This window comes from Stegostoma tigrinum, chromosome 12 (genome assembly GCF_030684315.1).
Source record: "Stegostoma tigrinum isolate sSteTig4 chromosome 12, sSteTig4.hap1, whole genome shotgun sequence".
In the NCBI taxonomy this organism is placed as follows: Eukaryota; Metazoa; Chordata; class Chondrichthyes; order Orectolobiformes; family Stegostomatidae; genus Stegostoma; species Stegostoma tigrinum.
In genome coordinates this window covers 34983054-35001671 of record NC_081365.1, presented here as the reverse complement: position 1 = coordinate 35001671, position 18618 = coordinate 34983054, and the positions used below count along the sequence as shown (strand labels likewise).

The window sequence follows — 18618 nt, the reverse complement described above, 5'->3', positions numbered from 1 at the left end:
AGACATATTATTTGAGTTTCCAATCCTAACTGGCAGATTTAGGCAGATAATTTAGTTTATCTACACTTGGTTTAGGAAAAAAGGCCCCAATTTCAGATCACACCTGAGTAATGCCATTGTTGAGTATCTGTAAGTAGTTTAATTCTGTCTTTGACAAAAACTGTCTGATATTACTCATTTAGACACACTAGCAAAATCGCTATTACGTACTGGAGATCAAGCTTCCAACCTGTACTGAAAAATCTTACACCTCCTAAACAATTCTCAAGCCAACTTCCTTACAACCCCATGTGTACAACTCTCAGATTTCTATTGTCACAAGGCTGAAATAACATGGTCAATAAACCATTGTCTTTCAAAGCATGGATACATTCAATTTCTTTCCCAGGTTTCTGAATGAGTATAATCTAATTATTTAAAAGGACCACATTTTTCGGGATAAAGCCAAACATATGTTTGCTAAGTGTTAAGTTACCACCATTACCTACTAAAACATTTCTCTGGCTAAAATATAAAAAGCATATATGTAAAATGTACTTTAAGCGACATAACAAGGTACAGAGCTGGAGGTGTAAAAGCCTAGAGGTGTAAAGCTCTGTACCTTGTTATCTCAGATTCTCCAGCATCTGCAGTTCCTACTATCTCTAGGTATTTTAAGTAATCACAGAGCATCACAATCTGAGTCCCAGTTTACTACAAGGATCTACATGTGCAACTGAACTGAAGAAAACGATGAATCAGATGGATCAGGCCATTCTGATCCTAGATTTAGGTAATTTCTACTCATAGAAGTGTTGAATCAAGATAGAATCCAATTGTATAATTACAGTCAAGTAATTGTCTTATCTTGAATGCACAAACAATGAGCATCAATCTGGAAGGACCACCCCTCTCCATATAATAAGCATTGGTTTCCAAACAGATTATAAATAACATGAGTTGAGAAGGCTGGGAGAAGTACAATGCCAACAAATTAAGCGCAGATAAGTTACAGCCTTTTGACAGAAATAATACAAATACTTGATGATAAAAATTGCTTAATCTTAAACAGTCATATACATCAAATATTATAATAGAGGAGTTAATTTGTAACATAACAGTCATATCAGCAAGCGTTCAAAAGAAAGATTTCACATCTTTCAGAGTGAGAGAGAATTCCAACGCTCAACGAGAACTAGAGATGGTGGCATACAGCTAATGTTACTGGGCATGAAAGACAGAGACCCAGACTTCTGCCCTGAGGACACAGGATCAAAATCTAACATAGCCACTGGTTGAATTTAAATTTGACAAACAAATCTGTTGTAAAATTAATCTGAAAGATGATGTACCATCCTTACCTGGTCTGACTGGTACAGTGATGTGGCTGATTGTTAATAGCCCTATGAAATAGCCTAGTAGGCCAGTCAGTCCAAGCGTAATTAGGGATGGACAGCAAATACTGGCCTTTGCGTGAACATCCTCAATGATAGAATGAAAAAAAGTGATCACATCCGGGGCACTGGATCAGATAAAAAGTAAATGGGAGACGTGCTGAATATTTATTTTGTGTCTACACTGCAAAAAGACTTTCCAAAGATACCTGTAAATCTAAAGGTGAAAAGGGAGGGGAGAACTTGAAACAACCACCAACACCAGGGAAAAAGATACTGGCAAAATTATTCAAACTAAAAGGTTGGCGAGATCTTTGTGATCTGATCACCTGCATTCTAGGATTTTAGAAGATATTAGAAGCATTCATTGTAATCTTCTACAACTAAACTCATTAGATTCTGGAAAAGTTCTATGAGATTGGAAAATAGCTGTTGAAACTTCTTTACTCAAGGAGAAAGAAAGAATATCAACACAACTACTAGCCAGTTTACCCCAATATCTGTCTCAGAAGTTTCTAGAATCCAGTATTAATGAAATTATAGGAGGATACACAAATCCTAAAGTGATCAGGCTCAATTAAGAAGAAAAATTGTGTTTAATTAATTTTTGACTTATTTGAAGGAGTGACAAGCACCTAGGAAAAAAGAAAGAGAGAACCCATGGATGTACTTTGATTTCCAAAAGGCATTAAATGTGGCGATAAGGAATTGTACGGGAAAGAAGTCTCTAGTTGGCATGATATACAGGTTCCAAACTGTAAGTGCAAAATAGGAAGCTGCATGCAAGAAATATCATCAGGCACTTGCAATAATGATGATAATTACAGAGGATTCTGATCTACATACAAACTGGAAACATCAGGTTGGTGGTAATAGCCTCAATGAGGATTTCATAGAATGCTTTCAAGATAGTTACATGTTCTACCACCAGACAGCAAGCTTTACCACACTTCTGTAAAGAGATTAACAATCTCATGATTGAAATTTACACATGTGTAAGAACAGTGCAAAGGCCGCACGATTTTAAATTTAAAGAAGGGCAACAACGTGGGCATGAAGACTGAGCATGCAGAAGCAAATTGGGATATTAGGCTAGCTGATAGACGTTTAAAAGGGACATTTCTGAATAATCAGAATAAATGCATTCCTACTATAAAAGAAAAACATTAAGGGGAGAACCATCATCCGAAGGTTAACTTAAGAATTAAGAAAAGCAAACACCGGGAATCACATATAACTTTGCAAAGACAAATGGCAGGTCAGATTTTAGGAATGGCAGAGAATGGCTAAAAGACTAGTTAGGACAAACAAATTAGACCATGAGGGGAAGTTAACTAAAGTAACTAGTGTAAAAACAGATTGCAAGAGTTTCAATCAATATCCAAAAAGGCAACAGTAAAATGAATGTTGATTCTCCAGAGCGAGAGTGACACTAAAGAAATGACAGACATAATGAATAAATATTTTGCTTTTGGCTTCACTATGAAACATACATAAAATATCCTGGTAATAGTCATAAATCAGAAGGTTGGAGGAAGAGGGGAACTTGGTGTAATTATGTAATTAGGAAAGTGACGTTGAGCAAAGTAACGGGGCTGTGGTTTGATAAGTTTCCAGTCCAGATGGCTGGCTCACAGAAGAATCAGACTCAGAATTCCCAGTGTGTGGAAGCAGGCCATTCAGTCCATCGAGTCCACACCGACCCTCCAAACAGCATCCCACCCAGATCCACATCCCATCCTAATCCCTGTAACCCTGCGGTCCCCATGGCTGATCCATCTACCTTGCACACCCATAGACACTTCAGGCAATTTAGCACGACCAATCCATGTAACCTGCACATCTTTGGACTGTGGGAAGAAACTGGAGCATGCAGAACAAATCCACGCAGACACAGGGAAAACATGCAAACCTCATACAGACAGTCACTGAGGATGGAAGTGAACCAGGGCCCTTGGAGCTGAGGCCCCCAAGTTACCGTGTTGCCATAAATGGCCTTTTTTCAGATCAACGGGAAGTGATAAGTTGAATTCTGCAGGGGTCTGTATTGGGACCTCAAGGTTTTACAATTTATCTCAACAGCTTAGATGAGTGGACCAAAGGCACGATAGCTAGATTTGCAGATGACACACAGACAGGTAGGAAGGTACATGAAGTCAACAGAAGGAAGGTACAGACTTATAGGCAAGCTGATGGAGCACAGATCTGACAGATGGAATATGTGGGAAAATGCAGGAAAATACAAAGTTGTTTGTTTTGGTGGTAAGAATAGAAAGCAGTGTGTTATCTAAATAGCAAATAACTGCAAAATTCAAAGTGGCAGAGGGAACTAGGTATTCTAGTCCATGAGTCATAATAAATTAATAAGCGGGTGCAGGATATAATCCAAAAGGGTAATGGAATACAAACCTTTAAGATAAGAGGAACTGAATATACAAGTAAGGATGGCTACAGCTTCTTGTACATCTATAACTGGCCCAATGACATCAGTTACTGGTGACAGACAACCACAAATCAGAATTATCTGGTCAATATCACTAAACTCTGTGCATAACAGCATCTCTCAGTTGCATGTGTGCAGGTGGCCAGACTGAAGCCAAAATTTCACATGTTTGAGGGGGGCCAGGGACTGAGAATGTGGGAGCAGAGATAAGGCCACCAAAGATTGGAAAGCAGCTTGGCATCATTGGTAGAGTTTCTGCACCTGTACTTCCTTGCCACACTTAAGAGATGGTGCTTATATGAAAAATGGCCTTCAGGTTTTTTTAAAAAAAAAATCCATTCATGGAATATAGGGGTCACGTTTATTACCCATTCTTAAGTGCCCTAAAGTTGGCTGCGGCAAGCTGCCTTCTTGAATTGGTACCCCTCATTGGGTGCAGGTAGATCCAAAATGCTACTGTGAAGGGAGCTCGAGGAAACTCGTGTTGCAATTCTTTCAGTTCATAATTAAGAAGGCTGAATGTTTTTTTTAAAAGGTAGTGGTCTCCCTCAAAATCTTAACATCATGGAGTAAGCTCCAGAGCTTATGAGATGATCAATTTAATAATAAAGTTTAACGGGAAACTTGTGGATAAACTGAAAGAAAAAGCAACTATTGCTTTGAATTGCACAACTCATTTCTTTCAGGACAGCACATTATTAATAACAGCAAAATGCTATGAATACTGCAAGTAATTAGTAAATCAGTCAGCTTCTCTAGAGAAAAGTTTAACATGTCAGACCAATAACCTCTCAGAGGTACAATACCTGCACCATCCAAAGCTCCAAACAGGCATTCCATTTGAAGCAGTAATTTGGATATGATTTTTGCAATTTAGCATACTGTTTTCACTGCTCACAATGTGGTTCACTTTACACTTTGTGGAATATTATATTCATTCTGGAAACAGTGACCCACAGAATCTGACTGTCTTATCTTTTTAAGCGATCAGCACTGGAGGAAATAATAGAAAGCAAATTAAAATAAATTGGAAAATAAATTGTAATTTTAGGCTGAAAGCAGGAACTAAGAAGTTTAAAAAAGGAGATTTTCTTCATTTGATATACTCTGCGTGGCCACAGCAACCATTTAACTGAAAAGCAACTGAAATTAGAGCCCAATTTAAGTTGGCAAGACATTCCTTCAAACCCCCATGATGCAGAGAATATCAACTACAGCCTCAGCTATAAATAAAAATTACACTTATCAAAAGAACATCAATTCTGGTAGTCATCCAGATATTACAAATGGCTTACTCCTGTTCCTATTTCCTGTGGTCTTAGAGTGTAAGGACAAGCAGACAATGGTTTATCCTGTTGCTACCAACCTAGATGGCAAGGAGATCAGCTGGGATGAACCAGATAAAGACTATATGGCTAATCAACAAAGAAACAGCCATAAACTTCTCACTTACCCATTTAGGTGCAGAGCAATGTGCAAATTTAACAAAACAACTCATGGCATTCAACAGTTTGTTCAGAGACAAGCTAGGCAGCACCACTATCACTTCATATGAGTGTGAAGAGGTCTTTCCTGTCAGACAACATCTGTTGGCTAGCCCCAGAAAAGCTGGCCCAGGTTAGTGATTAACTACACGTCAGAGCACCGAACGATATAGAGCCTAGCAGCAGTAACTGCAGCTCACCAGGTGTACTTGTGCCTAAGCCACGAGGCTTTGCACTATGGAAAAAAAAGTGATCAGAACTAACTCCTACTCAATGCCATGGTTAGAAGATTGCATAGATTGTAAGCTGGTGATAAAACAAATTGCTGGAAAAGCTCAGCAGGTCAGGCAGCAGCTTGAAGGAAAAATCAGAGTTACCGTTTTGGGTCCGGTGACGTTTTCTCAGAACTGGAGGAAGGGTCACCAGGCCCGAAATAATAACTCCATTTTTTTTCCTTTCACTGATGCTGCCAGACCTGCTGAGCTTTTCCAGCAAATTCTGTTTCATTTCTGGATTGACAGCATCTGCAGTTCTTTTGGTTTTTTTAAATTAAGTTGGTGACTTTACATACCCTGAGCTAAATTTACTCAAGTGGTACAGGCAGGTTTCTCTGACTGACTACACAAAAGAAATCAGCACCTTTAACTCCAGATGAGTTGTACCAACATCAAATCACGCCATATGGATTCAATTGCTCAAGTCATCTTTCAACGGCTGATAAACCAGATAGTGACAGGCTTATCTAACATGCAGTGTACCTAGAGGACCACCTAGTGTGTAGTTACACATGGGAAACATTTAGAATAAATGGAGGCCTCTTCCAAAAAATACACAGTCAGCTGGTCTAGAATCTCAAAGAACGATTTTGCTCAGGTCCAATTCAAGGATGAGTACTGCCCAAAACTGCAAATGTAGAGCCAGTAGCACAATTTCCCATTCTCACAACAAAATAGGAAATCATGAGGCTTTTGAGAATGTGTGCGCTCGACTGAAGGTTTGCACCATCTTCGGTACAACAGCAATACCGTTCAAAAGAAGAAAAAGGCAGTGTGTTATCATTAAGCTGCTGTGAACTAGTGTTCATCGAGCATGGTCTCGAAGTTACAGCTTGATAACAACTAGAAAACACACTTGCACCACAGGTAAAGAAAGAAGATTACTCTTCAGTATGAGCATTACCGTTACAAAAAAAAGCACAAGTGGGGATAACGTCATTTCCACTCTTTATAAACAACTCGGGCTGTGATCACAAAACCATTCTTTCATGTACTCTTATTGTTTTGAATGCACCTCACTTTCAATCTATGTTGCATTAATACTACTTGTGTGAATAATAAACAATTTTTAAAAAAAATCTCAAGAAAGCCTGGTTAAATTGGCTCTTTTTAAAAAAAAAGATGTTCACATGATCTGGGAGAAAGATAATAACAAAGGAGGGATGCTGGGGGTGACTGAATAAAGGAGCCAGCTCATCCCCACATATTCAGGAGCTTAACAATTTGGGATATCGCATCTGAAACTGAACTTCACCAGGGGTCTGGTCATAACAAAACGCACCTGCCATTTTTTCCAACAAAATTTGAGGCATGAAAGAAATCATGAGACAAGGTATGAAACCATCAAGTAACAACAGTAAAATAAACTGGTTGAAAATGAATAAATACATTTTAAGTTCCTTACTTTTACATAAATCATTGGGAGTGTCTGCTTGGCTCGGCTATAATGTCTGGCAACTCTGTACACAGTTTCCGGAACGTAGTCTAACACCAAGTTGAGGTACACTTCATCTTTCTAGAAGGGGAGAAAAAAATTTTGCAATTATTACCAAATACATACAGTAAAATAGACTGTGATCTACATGCTGTGCTCTGTTCAGACACCCAGTGTCAGTATCTCTGGCATTCTCATATAAGCTCATGGGCCAAGGTTTGATGAATTACTAAGCAGCCTGCCCTAACAATGCAGCAATTCTATTTTAGGCTCATTGTGCCATTTCTTATACCAGAGATGCTATATGAATACAAACTTACAGGAAACAATTTAGATATTATATTCAAATGCTTTATTACTTGAGATTGAGAGAGATAGTAGTGTATAAAACAAATCTACAAGACTCTTGAAATCAGTCACTCTCTAAAAATCCATTTTGAACATGAAAGGGTAGCAGTTAGGCAATTTTGCAGTTAGCTAGAGCTACCTCTATAGCCAGTGTCCCAAAGACACGCATTATCAAAGTCTACGTTTAAAAGATGCACTGAACATCAGATTAGAGGTAATTGCTTACAAATTTTATTTTTAAAAATGGATTTGATTAATGCACGTTACTTACAAAAGATTGTCAAGTGGTATTTTGCAGAACAAAAGGTACTCACGAGGGGCAAAGATTCCTTTGTGATAAATGAAACTAACGCAACAGACTTCACAAATCATTTTCCTATTGGAGAAACGATGTGGAGATGCCAGTGTTGGACTGGGGTGGACAAGGTCAAAAATCACCCGATATCACGTCGTGGTCCAACAGGTTTATTTGAAAATGTAAGCTTTCAAAGCTCTGCTCCTTCCCCAGGCGTAGTGTGAGAGAGACATGTCAGATCATCGACATGGATACAATTTATAAACAGAACAGTGACAACCCAAGAACTGGCTGGCTCTTGTTGAATCTTTAATCAATTAGAAAGGAGACTACTGATTAAAATACAAGACCTAGTATCCTTTTCAAGTCATTGTCCTGAGATAATTAAAGGTTTTCATCGATGTATACAAGAGGCGACATCTCACGTCATTGAACATAGAATAGTACAGGCCCTTCAGCCCACAATGTTATACTGAACTTTTACCCTAAACCTAAAGGTCTATCGAACGTCCACCCATACCTTATACAATCATCCGTATGCATTTTAGGTGTAAGGTCTTGCTTAGAACTTGTCTATGTTTTAAACTGGGGTCAATTTGTTTGAGCAAAGCAGACCATGTCTGAAACCACACTGGATGCAATAATTCATGAGTCTGTGTGTGCTTGTGTGCACATGAGACCGAGCAGGAGAGTAGACCGGTGTGAGCAAGCGAGTGCATGTTGTTGCAGAGGATTTTTTTTAGGGTGGTGGGGCCACCTGTAGAGCCACATGAACCCAAAATCATGACTGAGGTCATCCTCATGGTTATGGAACCTGGTCATCAGTCTCTGCTCAGCGATTTTGCATCGTTGTATATCGTGAAGTCCACCTTGGAGGGCGTTTATCCAAAGATGGGAGGCCGAATGCCCTTGACCCCTGCAGTGCTTTTCCCACTGGGAGAGAGCACCTCTGTGCAATGATCATTGCAGTGTCCATTCATCCTTTGTTGTCGCATCTGCATGGTCGCACCAATATACCATGCCTTGGGGCCTCCTTGTCTGCAATGTATGACATAGACAACACTTGTTGAGTATCTATCACAGTGTGTGTGGGTGGTGTTCCCACATCATAACAGTATCCATGTCGGTGGTCTGACACGTCTTGGAGAAGTTGCCATGGCAGGGTTGTGTGGTGTTATGCTCTATGTTATCCTGAAGGGTGGGTAGTTTGCTGTGAACAATGGTCTGTTTAAGGTTTGGCAGTTTGGAAGCGAGAAGTGGAGGTGTAGAGAAGATCGTGGTGCGGTACTTATCGTTGTTGATAATGTGTTGAAAGCTTCAAAGAACATACTTTAGTTTCTCCGCTCTGGGGAAGTACCAGATGATGAAGGGTACCCCATCATTTGCATCTCATTTCGTCAATTGTGACCTCCTCAAAAAACAATCATATCCTATTCTTACGAGGGCAGCCTGCGACACCTTCACATTGTCCCTCATCCGAGCAGGTCTTATGTATGCGTAGGGCTTGTACCTTGTTTAGGGTGGAAGCTGGAACACTGCAGCATTGTGAGGTTATCTAGGAGGTTGTGGTAGAGTTAGGCACTGAGGTATCACATCCTTGATGGGGACGGGTGCGTGCCCAAGGATGAGATTGATTCTGAAGAGTAGTCTGTGCTAAGTCTGATGGTGGGATGAAACTTGTTGATATCATTATACAGTCATTTCAGCGATTCCTCACCATGAGACCAAAGGAAGAAAATGTCATCTATGTATCTGGTGTTTAACGTTGGTTGGAGGTCCTGCATAGCAAAGAATTCTGGTTCAAACTTGTGCTTGAACATGTCAGCATTCTGGGGTGCAAATTTGGTCCTGTGTATCTGAATGAAGAACTGTTTGTGGAAGGTGAGATGTTGTAGTGGAGGATGAAGCAGATGAGTTGCAGGATGGTGTCTGGAAATTAGCAGTTGTTGGTACAAAGTACTGACGCTATTGCCCTGCAATCCGTCATTGTGGGGAATGCTGGTGTAGAGTGCCAAAATGTTAATTATGACGAAGAGCATTTCTGGTTTGACTGGTCTGAGGGTGCCGAGTTTCTGCAGGAAATCTGTGGCATCATGACAGAAGCTGGGGTTCTTTGTACACTGATTCAAGATGCCCTCAACATAGCCAGAGAGGTTTTCACACAGGGTTCCAGTGCTTGATATGATGGGTAAAGGTGAACTCATAAGACATTATGAGGAGCAGAAATTAGGCCATTCAGCCCGGAGTCTGCTCCGCCATTCAATCATGGTTGACATGTTCCTCAACCCCCATTCGCCTGTTTTCTCCCCATAACCCTTGATAATCAAGAACCTATCTATCTCAGTCTTAAGTGTATTCAAATACCTGGCCTCCACAGCCTTCTGTGGCAGTGAATTCCATAGATTCAGCACTCTGTGGCTGAAGAAGTTTCTCCTTATCTCCAATCTGAAAGGTCTTCCCATCACTCTAAGGCAGTGCCCTCGGATCCTAGGCTCTCCTAGCATCTTCCCAACGTCCATTCTGTCCAGGCCATTCAGTATTCTGAAAGTTTCAATTAGATTCCCCCCCATCCTTCTAAACTCCAATGAGTATCGTCCCAGAGTCCTCAAACATTCCTCATTATGTTAAGCTTTCCATTTCTGTGACCATTATTGTGAACCTCCTCTAAACCTGCTCCAGGGCCAGTACATCCCTCTTAAGATATGGGATCCAAAAGTGCACACAATACTCCAAATGCGGAGTGCGCGTGAGGGTACTGGGGAGGCACCAAGGTTTCAGACAGTCAATGTTAGGCTTAGTTACTCAATTATGTTTCAAATCCATTAAATTGCATCTTCACAGTACAATATTGAAACTGCATTAGAGGAGACATTAAAATGAGAGACTCAATTGGTCGTGGTTTAACTTGAGAGCAGATCCTAAGGTTAGTCCTTCATGGTAACCTCAGTTTGTGCAGGAGTTGAACCCATACTGTCATCATCACTACATTGCAAACTAGCTATCCAGCTAACCTAGGTATAGAAATTTTATGCAGGGATGGCTAAAAGATAAGACTTCTCTAAATACCCTATCTTCAACTCACGGTGTAGGGGATTTTTACACATTAAAATTGCCCAGCCCTGAAAATTTCCACTATTAGAATGTCAAGTGCCCAGCATTACTTTAAAGCTAAGGCAATTTTTGGCTGTCAATGTTCAAACTAATCAACCTCCCTTTCTCTGTAACCTCCTACAAAACAGTGTGTTGTCTGGTTCATACTGGATTCAATTCTGATCCTGTTTTTCATCATGCTTCTATTAGGCAACTGAAGTCAGTTGCTACATCAATACTCATCCTGAATACTTGTCACAATTCCGCTCTCCTCACCTCTAAATTGCTCCTTAAAATCCATATCTTCATCAAGTTTTACTCAGCTGCACTTCTGTCAATGTGACTTATCAAATTTCATCCCCTAATGTTCACATTTTTCCACACATGAATTCCAGAAGTTAGAAATAGGCTGTACCTGTATGCTGGATTCCAACTTTGTGTAATAAAATCCATTGTTGTCTTTTCAAAAGCATAGCACAGCACAAGCAGTTGTTATGATACGGTTTGCTTTTAACACAGTCATCCATTCTCATCTGCTCGCAGTCCCATAATTGATGGATCGCATTCAACACAGCCAACCCATTTTGTCACTTTTAGCTCGTCACTTATTCAGCATGTTTTTCTCTCCATACTGGCCTGATATCCACAGTACTTGTTTACCGACCCCTTTCATCTCTCTACCCTACCTATCCACTCACCTCTGCCCTTCCAACCTCCTGCTCCATCCCCTACTTTGGCTTCGGCAAAAATACAAGTTTTTCCTCGTCACTTACAGTCCTGACGAATAGTTGCTGGACTTGAACCGTTAGGTCCACCTTCTTCCCACAGATACTGCCAGGCCTGTTACCTTTCTCCAGCAATTTCTGCTTTTGTTTAAAATCTTCAGCATCTGCAGTTTTGTTTTATTTACAAATCAGTTAAAGTTAAAACTGGAGCGACAGTATTGCTGACTTAAAGTGGAAGACAGAAGAATTCAGTGACATGACAGGCAGGGGAAATAACCAACATTCAAAGATTTCTGATGGGATCCAATAATTTGAGAAGTTTAAAGAGTTCTGATCACTGCAATGACAAAGAAATCCTTAAATGCAAACAAATTAAAGGAAAAAGACATTTCATTTCACTAAGACAATGCAAACTACATGTGTAATTTATACAGAAAGCATGAAATTCCTCCTATCTATGCAAGGGTTGAAATCAATTCCAATGGTGATTTTGTTCTCTGGCTCCATCAGGTTGTTGAACACGACAGCACAAAACTGGGCATTAAGAGCATCAGGTCAGTGCCAGTTCTTCAGTCCAATTCAGGCACAAATCCACAATCAAACCCTCACTGGAAATCTGAACAGCTGTACAAAGCAGTCTTCAGATTTATTTAACTCACTAACATATCCCATGAATTTAACTGGTAACAACTTTCTACAATACAATATACAAAATTGAAGGAGCTACATGTGAAATGCTGCTTCACCTGGAAAGGCTGTTTAAGCCTCTGGATGGTGAGCAAGGGAGGTGGTGAACGGGCACGTGTTGCACATTCTGCAGTTACAAGGAAAGGTGCTGTGAGAAACCGGGGTGGGGGGAGATGGTGTTGCTGATGGAGGAATGAACTAGGATGTCCAGAGGGACCAATCCCTTGAAAATGCAGATGGGGGATGTCAGGGGAATGTGCGTTTGATGGTGGTGTTCTGCTGGAGCTGTCTGAAATGACCGAGTAAGATCGTAAGAACACAGAGGCTGATGGAATGAAAAGTGAGGACAAGGGGGGCCCCAATCACACTGTTGTGAGTGATGAGAAGGGGCAAGGGCAGAAAGCAAGGGTGATAGGTAAATCGTATACTGCATCCAATGTGGCCTACTCTACATTGCAGAAAGCAAATGCAGACAAGGTGACTGCTTTGCAGAACCCCTCCGGTCTGTCAGCAAGCATGACCGCGGTCTTCGCGTAGCTGTTTATTTTAAACACAGTGTCCTGGTCACTTGCCCATTCGTCTGTCTTTGGCATGCTGCAGTGTTCCAGTGATTCCCATGATGAACTGGAGAAATGACATCTCATCTTCATTTTCTGAAGAAGGGTCCAGACCCAAAATGTCAGCTTTCCTGTTCCTCTGATGCTGCTTGGCCTTGTGTTCATCCAGCTCTACACCTTGTTATCTTGGATTCTCCAGCATCGGCAGTTCCTACTGTCTCTCATCTTCAGTCTAGGCACTTTACGCCTTCTGGACTTCATATTGAGATTGACATCTTCAAATTGTGAACCCACTCACATCCCTTTCCTTTCTTTTAGCTTTACTTGTTACATTGTCTGTCACCATGTCCTCTCTCTCCCTTCCCCTCATGCCAGTGGGGCTGTGTTCTTCTTCCAGTCTGGAAATTTGGCAGAACAATGGTGCTCCTTTCTCACATTCCACTTAATCCGCACTATCAACGTCTTTTCTCCTCCTGCACTCCACTCTCCCAACAACCCCTCACTATATAAATGATGCCCCCTCCACATTTCACAACAACCCTGAAGAAGTCATACAGACTCTAAACATTAACTTTCTTTCTCTCCATGGATGCTACCTTACCCACTGTGATCTCTAGTATTCTTCATTTTCAGTATGATGCCAGCATCTGCATTTGCTCCTAAATTCCAAATGAAGTTAGAATGTACAAGCGTGTGATTTATAAATTTTTTTTTAAAAAATGGGTGCAAGGCTCAGTGGGTTAATTTTTCCAACCCTGAGTGGATAAACACAAAAAAAACTGCAAACGTCTAAGCCAGGAGCCTTTTCAATTAAGTAGGTGGGCACAGTTACAGGTACAACTTCAGAGGAAACAGGATGGTAGGCAAGCAGGGACTTGCTTGAATAGACTGGGATTGGTGACAGGGAGAGGGCACATGAGAGACAGAACATGAGTGAGCAAAGAAAGAAAGAATAGCGGGAGGAGGAAGACGAGGGGTAAGGGGCTTTGAGACTTTTGAGGAACAATCTAGCTCTACGTTTGCCTAGTGTTAGTTTCAACTTCAAATAGCAAATTATAGTAAATTTGACTTTATAGACTTAGTCCCTTCTCTTTACCCACTCAGCCTGTTGAATCCTCTAAGATTTCTAATGAAATTGTGAACAACTTCCTTTTTTGTAAAATCTTAACTCCATCTGAATGTAATTGAATTTGCTAAATTTCTTGCTTCTACTTTCTCTATAATGGATTTCAGCATTTTCCCAATCTCGAATGTTAGGCTGATTAGCCTATAACTTCCTGTTTTTTGTCTCCTTCCACTCTTGAACAGTGGTGTCACATTTGCAGCTTTCTAATTTGTTAGGTCGTTCACAGAATTTAGGAAATTCTGAAGATTACAACCAATATCTTTGCAGCCACTTCTTCAAGACCCCAAGGATACAGTCAAACAAGTCCACGGGTCTTACCAGTCTCTCGTCTCCAGTTTTCTTCGTACTTTATTTAACTTCGCAATTACTAATATTTTAAACTCTTCTCCCCCTTTTGACTTTCGATTTTCTATTCTATAAGATGGGTTTTTATGTCTCCTGCTATGAAGACTAATAACAAAGTATTGTTCAAATACTCTGCCATCTCGCTTTTCATTAATTCCTCAATCTGATCCTCCAAGGGATCAACACACTTCAGTCACGCCTCCTTTATAAATACTTCAAGTTTTTACAGTTTGTTCTACTTCCTGCTAAATTTCTTTTACTTTAGTATTCCAACTTCATTATTTTTAGCCATCCTTTCCTCATTTTTAGAGTGTTCAGAATCTTGATTTTACTTATTGTCACGTGTACCTAGATACAGTGAAAAACTATTGCTCTGTGAACTATCCAGACAAATCATACCTTACGGAAATACTTCAGGGTATTAGAACAGAATGCAGAATACTGCATTATGGCTGTAGAGAAGGTGCAGAATAAGATCAATTCACACATGAGGGGAAGCAGCTGTTCTTGAATCTGTTGGTACAGGTTTGCTGCCCAGTGGAAGAGTGTGGATGACAGTATAACCAAAGTGGGAAGGGTTGTTTTTACGTCAGCTGCTTTCCCAAGTGCTGAGTATAGACAGAGTCAATAGAAGCAAAGCTGATTTACACGATGGATTGGGCTGTGTTCACAATTAAGAGTTTTATGCACAACAACTGTCATACCAAGCTGTGATGCATCTGGATAGGATCCTTTGTGTGGTACATCCACAAAATTTGCTAAGAGTCATTGTGGACATGCCAAATTTCCTTAGCCTTGAGGAAGTAGAAGCGTTGGTGTGCTTTTTTGGCTGTAGTGTTGATGTGAAATGGACCAGGACGGATCGGTGGTATTTACTCCTTGAAACTTGAAGCTCTCGAAAGTTTCTACCCCGGCACCATTGATATAATCAAGGACTTGACCTGCACTCTGCTTCCTGAAGTCAATGACCATCTCTTTCATTTTGCAAGCATTGAGGGAGAGACGGCTGTCTTTACACCATGCCATGACTCTGTCTCTTTCCTATACTCTATCTTGTCATTGTTTGAGATCCAACCTATTATGCTGGTGTCATCAGCAAATTTGGCCACACAGTTGCAAGTCTAAAAATAGTAAGGTGCTGAGTTCACAGCTCTTGGGGTATTGAGGATTACCTGGAGGAAATGGTGTCACCTACGCTAATTGGCAGCGGTCTGTAAGTCAGGAAGTCAAGGATCCCGTTGCAGATAGGAGAGCAGAGCCCTAGGTCTCAGAGTTTGGTTGGAACTATGGTGTTGAAGGCTAAAGTCAATAAATGGGTGTCTGACATAGGTGTCCATGTTATTCAGATGTTCCATGGATGAATTTAGGGCCAGGGACATGGCATTTGCCATGGGCCTATTGTGAGAGTAGACAAATTGTAGTGGAGAAAGGCAATCTGGTAGGATTATTTCTAAAGATGATAAATCTAACAGAGTTATGCTCTCCTACTGATAAGCTTGAGCAGGTGAAAGCCTAATTTTGAAGTGTGTAAAATAAAGTATGATGTTAGGATGCTCAGAGATTTTGTTACCAAATGAGTAAGGGTTAGACTAACCAGTTAGCGTCAGGTACTAAAACACCACATAGGCAGGAGATAGTGTGCCAACTGAGTGGAGAGGTTCTCATTAGTCCCAATTACACAGAGTCAGAGATACACAACATGAATCAGACCTTTGGTCCAACTCACCCATGCTGACTAGGCAACCTAAATTAATCTAGTACCATTTTCCAGCATTTGGCCCATATCCCTCGAAACACTTCCTATTCACGTACCCATCCAGATGCCTTTTAAAACGGTGCAACTGTACCAGCCTCCACCACTTCCTCTGGCAGCTCACTCCATACACGCACCACTCTCTGCATGAAAAAGTCGCCCCCCAAGGTCCCTTTAAACATTTCCCCTCTCACCTTAAATGTCTGCCCTCCAGTTTTGAACCCCCCTCATCTGGGGAAAAGACCTTCGTCGTTCACCCTATCCATGCCCCTCATGATTTTATAAACGTCTATAAGGTCACCCGCAGCCTCTGACGCGCCAGGGAAAATAGCCCCAGCCTACACAAAAGCTCTCGAAAGCTCAAACCCTCTAATCCTTGCAACATCCTTCTAAATCTTTCCCAAACCCTTTAAGTTTCACAACATCTTTGGGGTTAAAAAATGCCCAGGATGCATCATCAAGGGTCTTGGCAGGGGCTTGTAAGATATGATATCAGGTTAGTAGTTACTGAACCTGGGTTGTTGGTGCTGTGAGGCTGTAGTGCTCACCACTGAGCCACTCATTCCTTTGGAGTTATGATGGGGATTTTATCCCATGTGAATCTTTGATCTACGCTCACAAAGCAAGTGTCTGATCAGCAGAAAATCTGCCCCACTAAGTTCAAAACAGCCCCCCTCTCTTGTTGGGCTGCCATTTTAGCGAAAGTAGTTCTCCTGGATGCAAGAATTTCACTCCTTACCTTGCAGCTACATTTCTAGTCTGTCTGTTTCTGGGACTTCTCTATCTGCTCTTCTTAAACTTGCTGCTATTCCAGAGTCCCACACAGTTACACTGCTGGTTTGTCTGCTTCTTCCTTACCTCTCCTGCACATCTTGATGCTGACAGCCCGTCCTTCATCCTTACCTTTCTCGCTCCACTCAGTGATGCCAATTGCTTAGGTCAGTTTTCATATTACTTGCTCCTCCTGATAATGCAGGCAGTGTGCCATGGGGTTCTCGCCATACCTGCTCGTTTCTAAGTTACTTACAACCTGCCTTGTGGTCCTCACCCCTCTGTTCCTCCTTAAATATCAGCTACTGCTTCTCTACCAGCCTGTGTTTTAACCTCTGTTTTAACTCTGACTTCAACCCCTATGAACTGCTTTTATTTACATTTAGGCTACTACTTTCATCCCCACATTTCTCACCCTCAATCTGAATGTAAAATGCAATGTCATGATCAGTCTTATGTGGAGGATCCTTTACCAAAAGATCATGAATTGCAGCACCTTATTACATATTACCAATCTAAAAGCTCTTTGGGTGGTTTCTAAGTATTTTTCTAAAGGAATTGCCCCAATTAGACTCAATGAACTCATCTTTCAGATGAACTTTGCCAATTTGATTCTTCTGATTGATGTTTAAAATTGACTAAGATTATTGCAGGAACTTGCTTGCAGGCTCCCATTATTTATCCATTTACACTGTTCTATAATGCACCTGCAGTTAAGGGTTTAAATGACACCCGGTGACTGCTTGCTTTTAATATTTCCTCATGTCTACCCAACTGACTCTACTATCGACCTTCCAAACAAATCATTTCTCACTGTACTGATCTCTTCCTCAACCAACTGTGCTACCCAATCTCTCTAGTTATTTTTCTTCTGCAACTGTCAAATATTCTTGAATATTCAAGTACTGTCATCTTGCAACGGCCAATACCCCACACTCATTTATTTGTATCTGTGACATATATTCACATATCTTATGAATTCTGTATCTAATCAGATAAAAAGTTTTTAGAACAAAGAAAATTACGGTACAGGAACAGGCCCTTCAGCCCTCCAAGCCTGCGCTGACCGAAATCCTCTTATCTAAACCTGTCGCCTATTTTCAAACAATCTGTATTCCTCTGCTCCCTGCCCACCACGTGTCTGTCCATATACATCTTAAATGACACTATCGTGCCCGCCTCTACCACCTCCGCTGGCAACATCGTCCAGGCACCCACCATCCTCTGTATAAAGAACTTACCATACATTAAGTCTCCCACTCTTGGCAGGGGGGAAAAAGCTTCTTGGTATCTACCCTGTCTATATCTCTCATGATTTTGCAGACCTCAGTCAGGTCCCCCCTCAACTTCTGTCTTTCTAACATAAATAATCCTAATCTACTCAAACTCTCTTCATATCTAGTGCCCTCTGCACCAGGCAAAACCTCCTCTGCACCCTCTACAAAGCATCCACATCCTTCTGGTTGCCACATTACCAAAACTGTACACAGTATTCCAAATGTCGTCGAACCAAAGTCCTACACAACTGTAACATGACCTGCCAACTCTTTTACTCAATACCAACTTTTTACCATTTTTCCTTACTGACTACCTGGAGAACTCATGCTTGTACATCTGTTGTTTTCTGCTATACTGTGGCCATCATGACAGAATGACTGAAATCATTGGATCAAAATAAATGTTATTACTATAATTCTGTTCTTAGCGCAATTACAATTTCTTGCAGTTTTAAAGATTTCCTCATCTGTAACTTCTCCTAATGCTGATAAGGATCTAATCCTGAAATATTAATTTCTGTTACATGAATAGGAGTTAAAAAAAGTCACTCATACAACAGCCTCAGGAGGATTCTTGCAAAAATCAGGGTTCAAGTCCCAACAGCTCCAGATGCCTGACAATAATATTTACAAC

General features: G+C 40.9%; 1 protein-coding gene across 1 annotated transcript in view; it reads right to left on the bottom strand.

The window, feature by feature from the left end:
• Positions 1-18618, bottom strand: part of gsk3ba (glycogen synthase kinase 3 beta, genome duplicate a) — a 183844-nt gene that overhangs the window by 57055 nt on the left and 108171 nt on the right. Inside the window, exon 4 of the mRNA XM_048540399.2 lies at positions 6981-7091. Within this exon, the coding sequence (XP_048396356.1) occupies positions 6981-7091 (111 nt within the window). The remainder of the gene's footprint in view (positions 1-6980; positions 7092-18618) is intronic.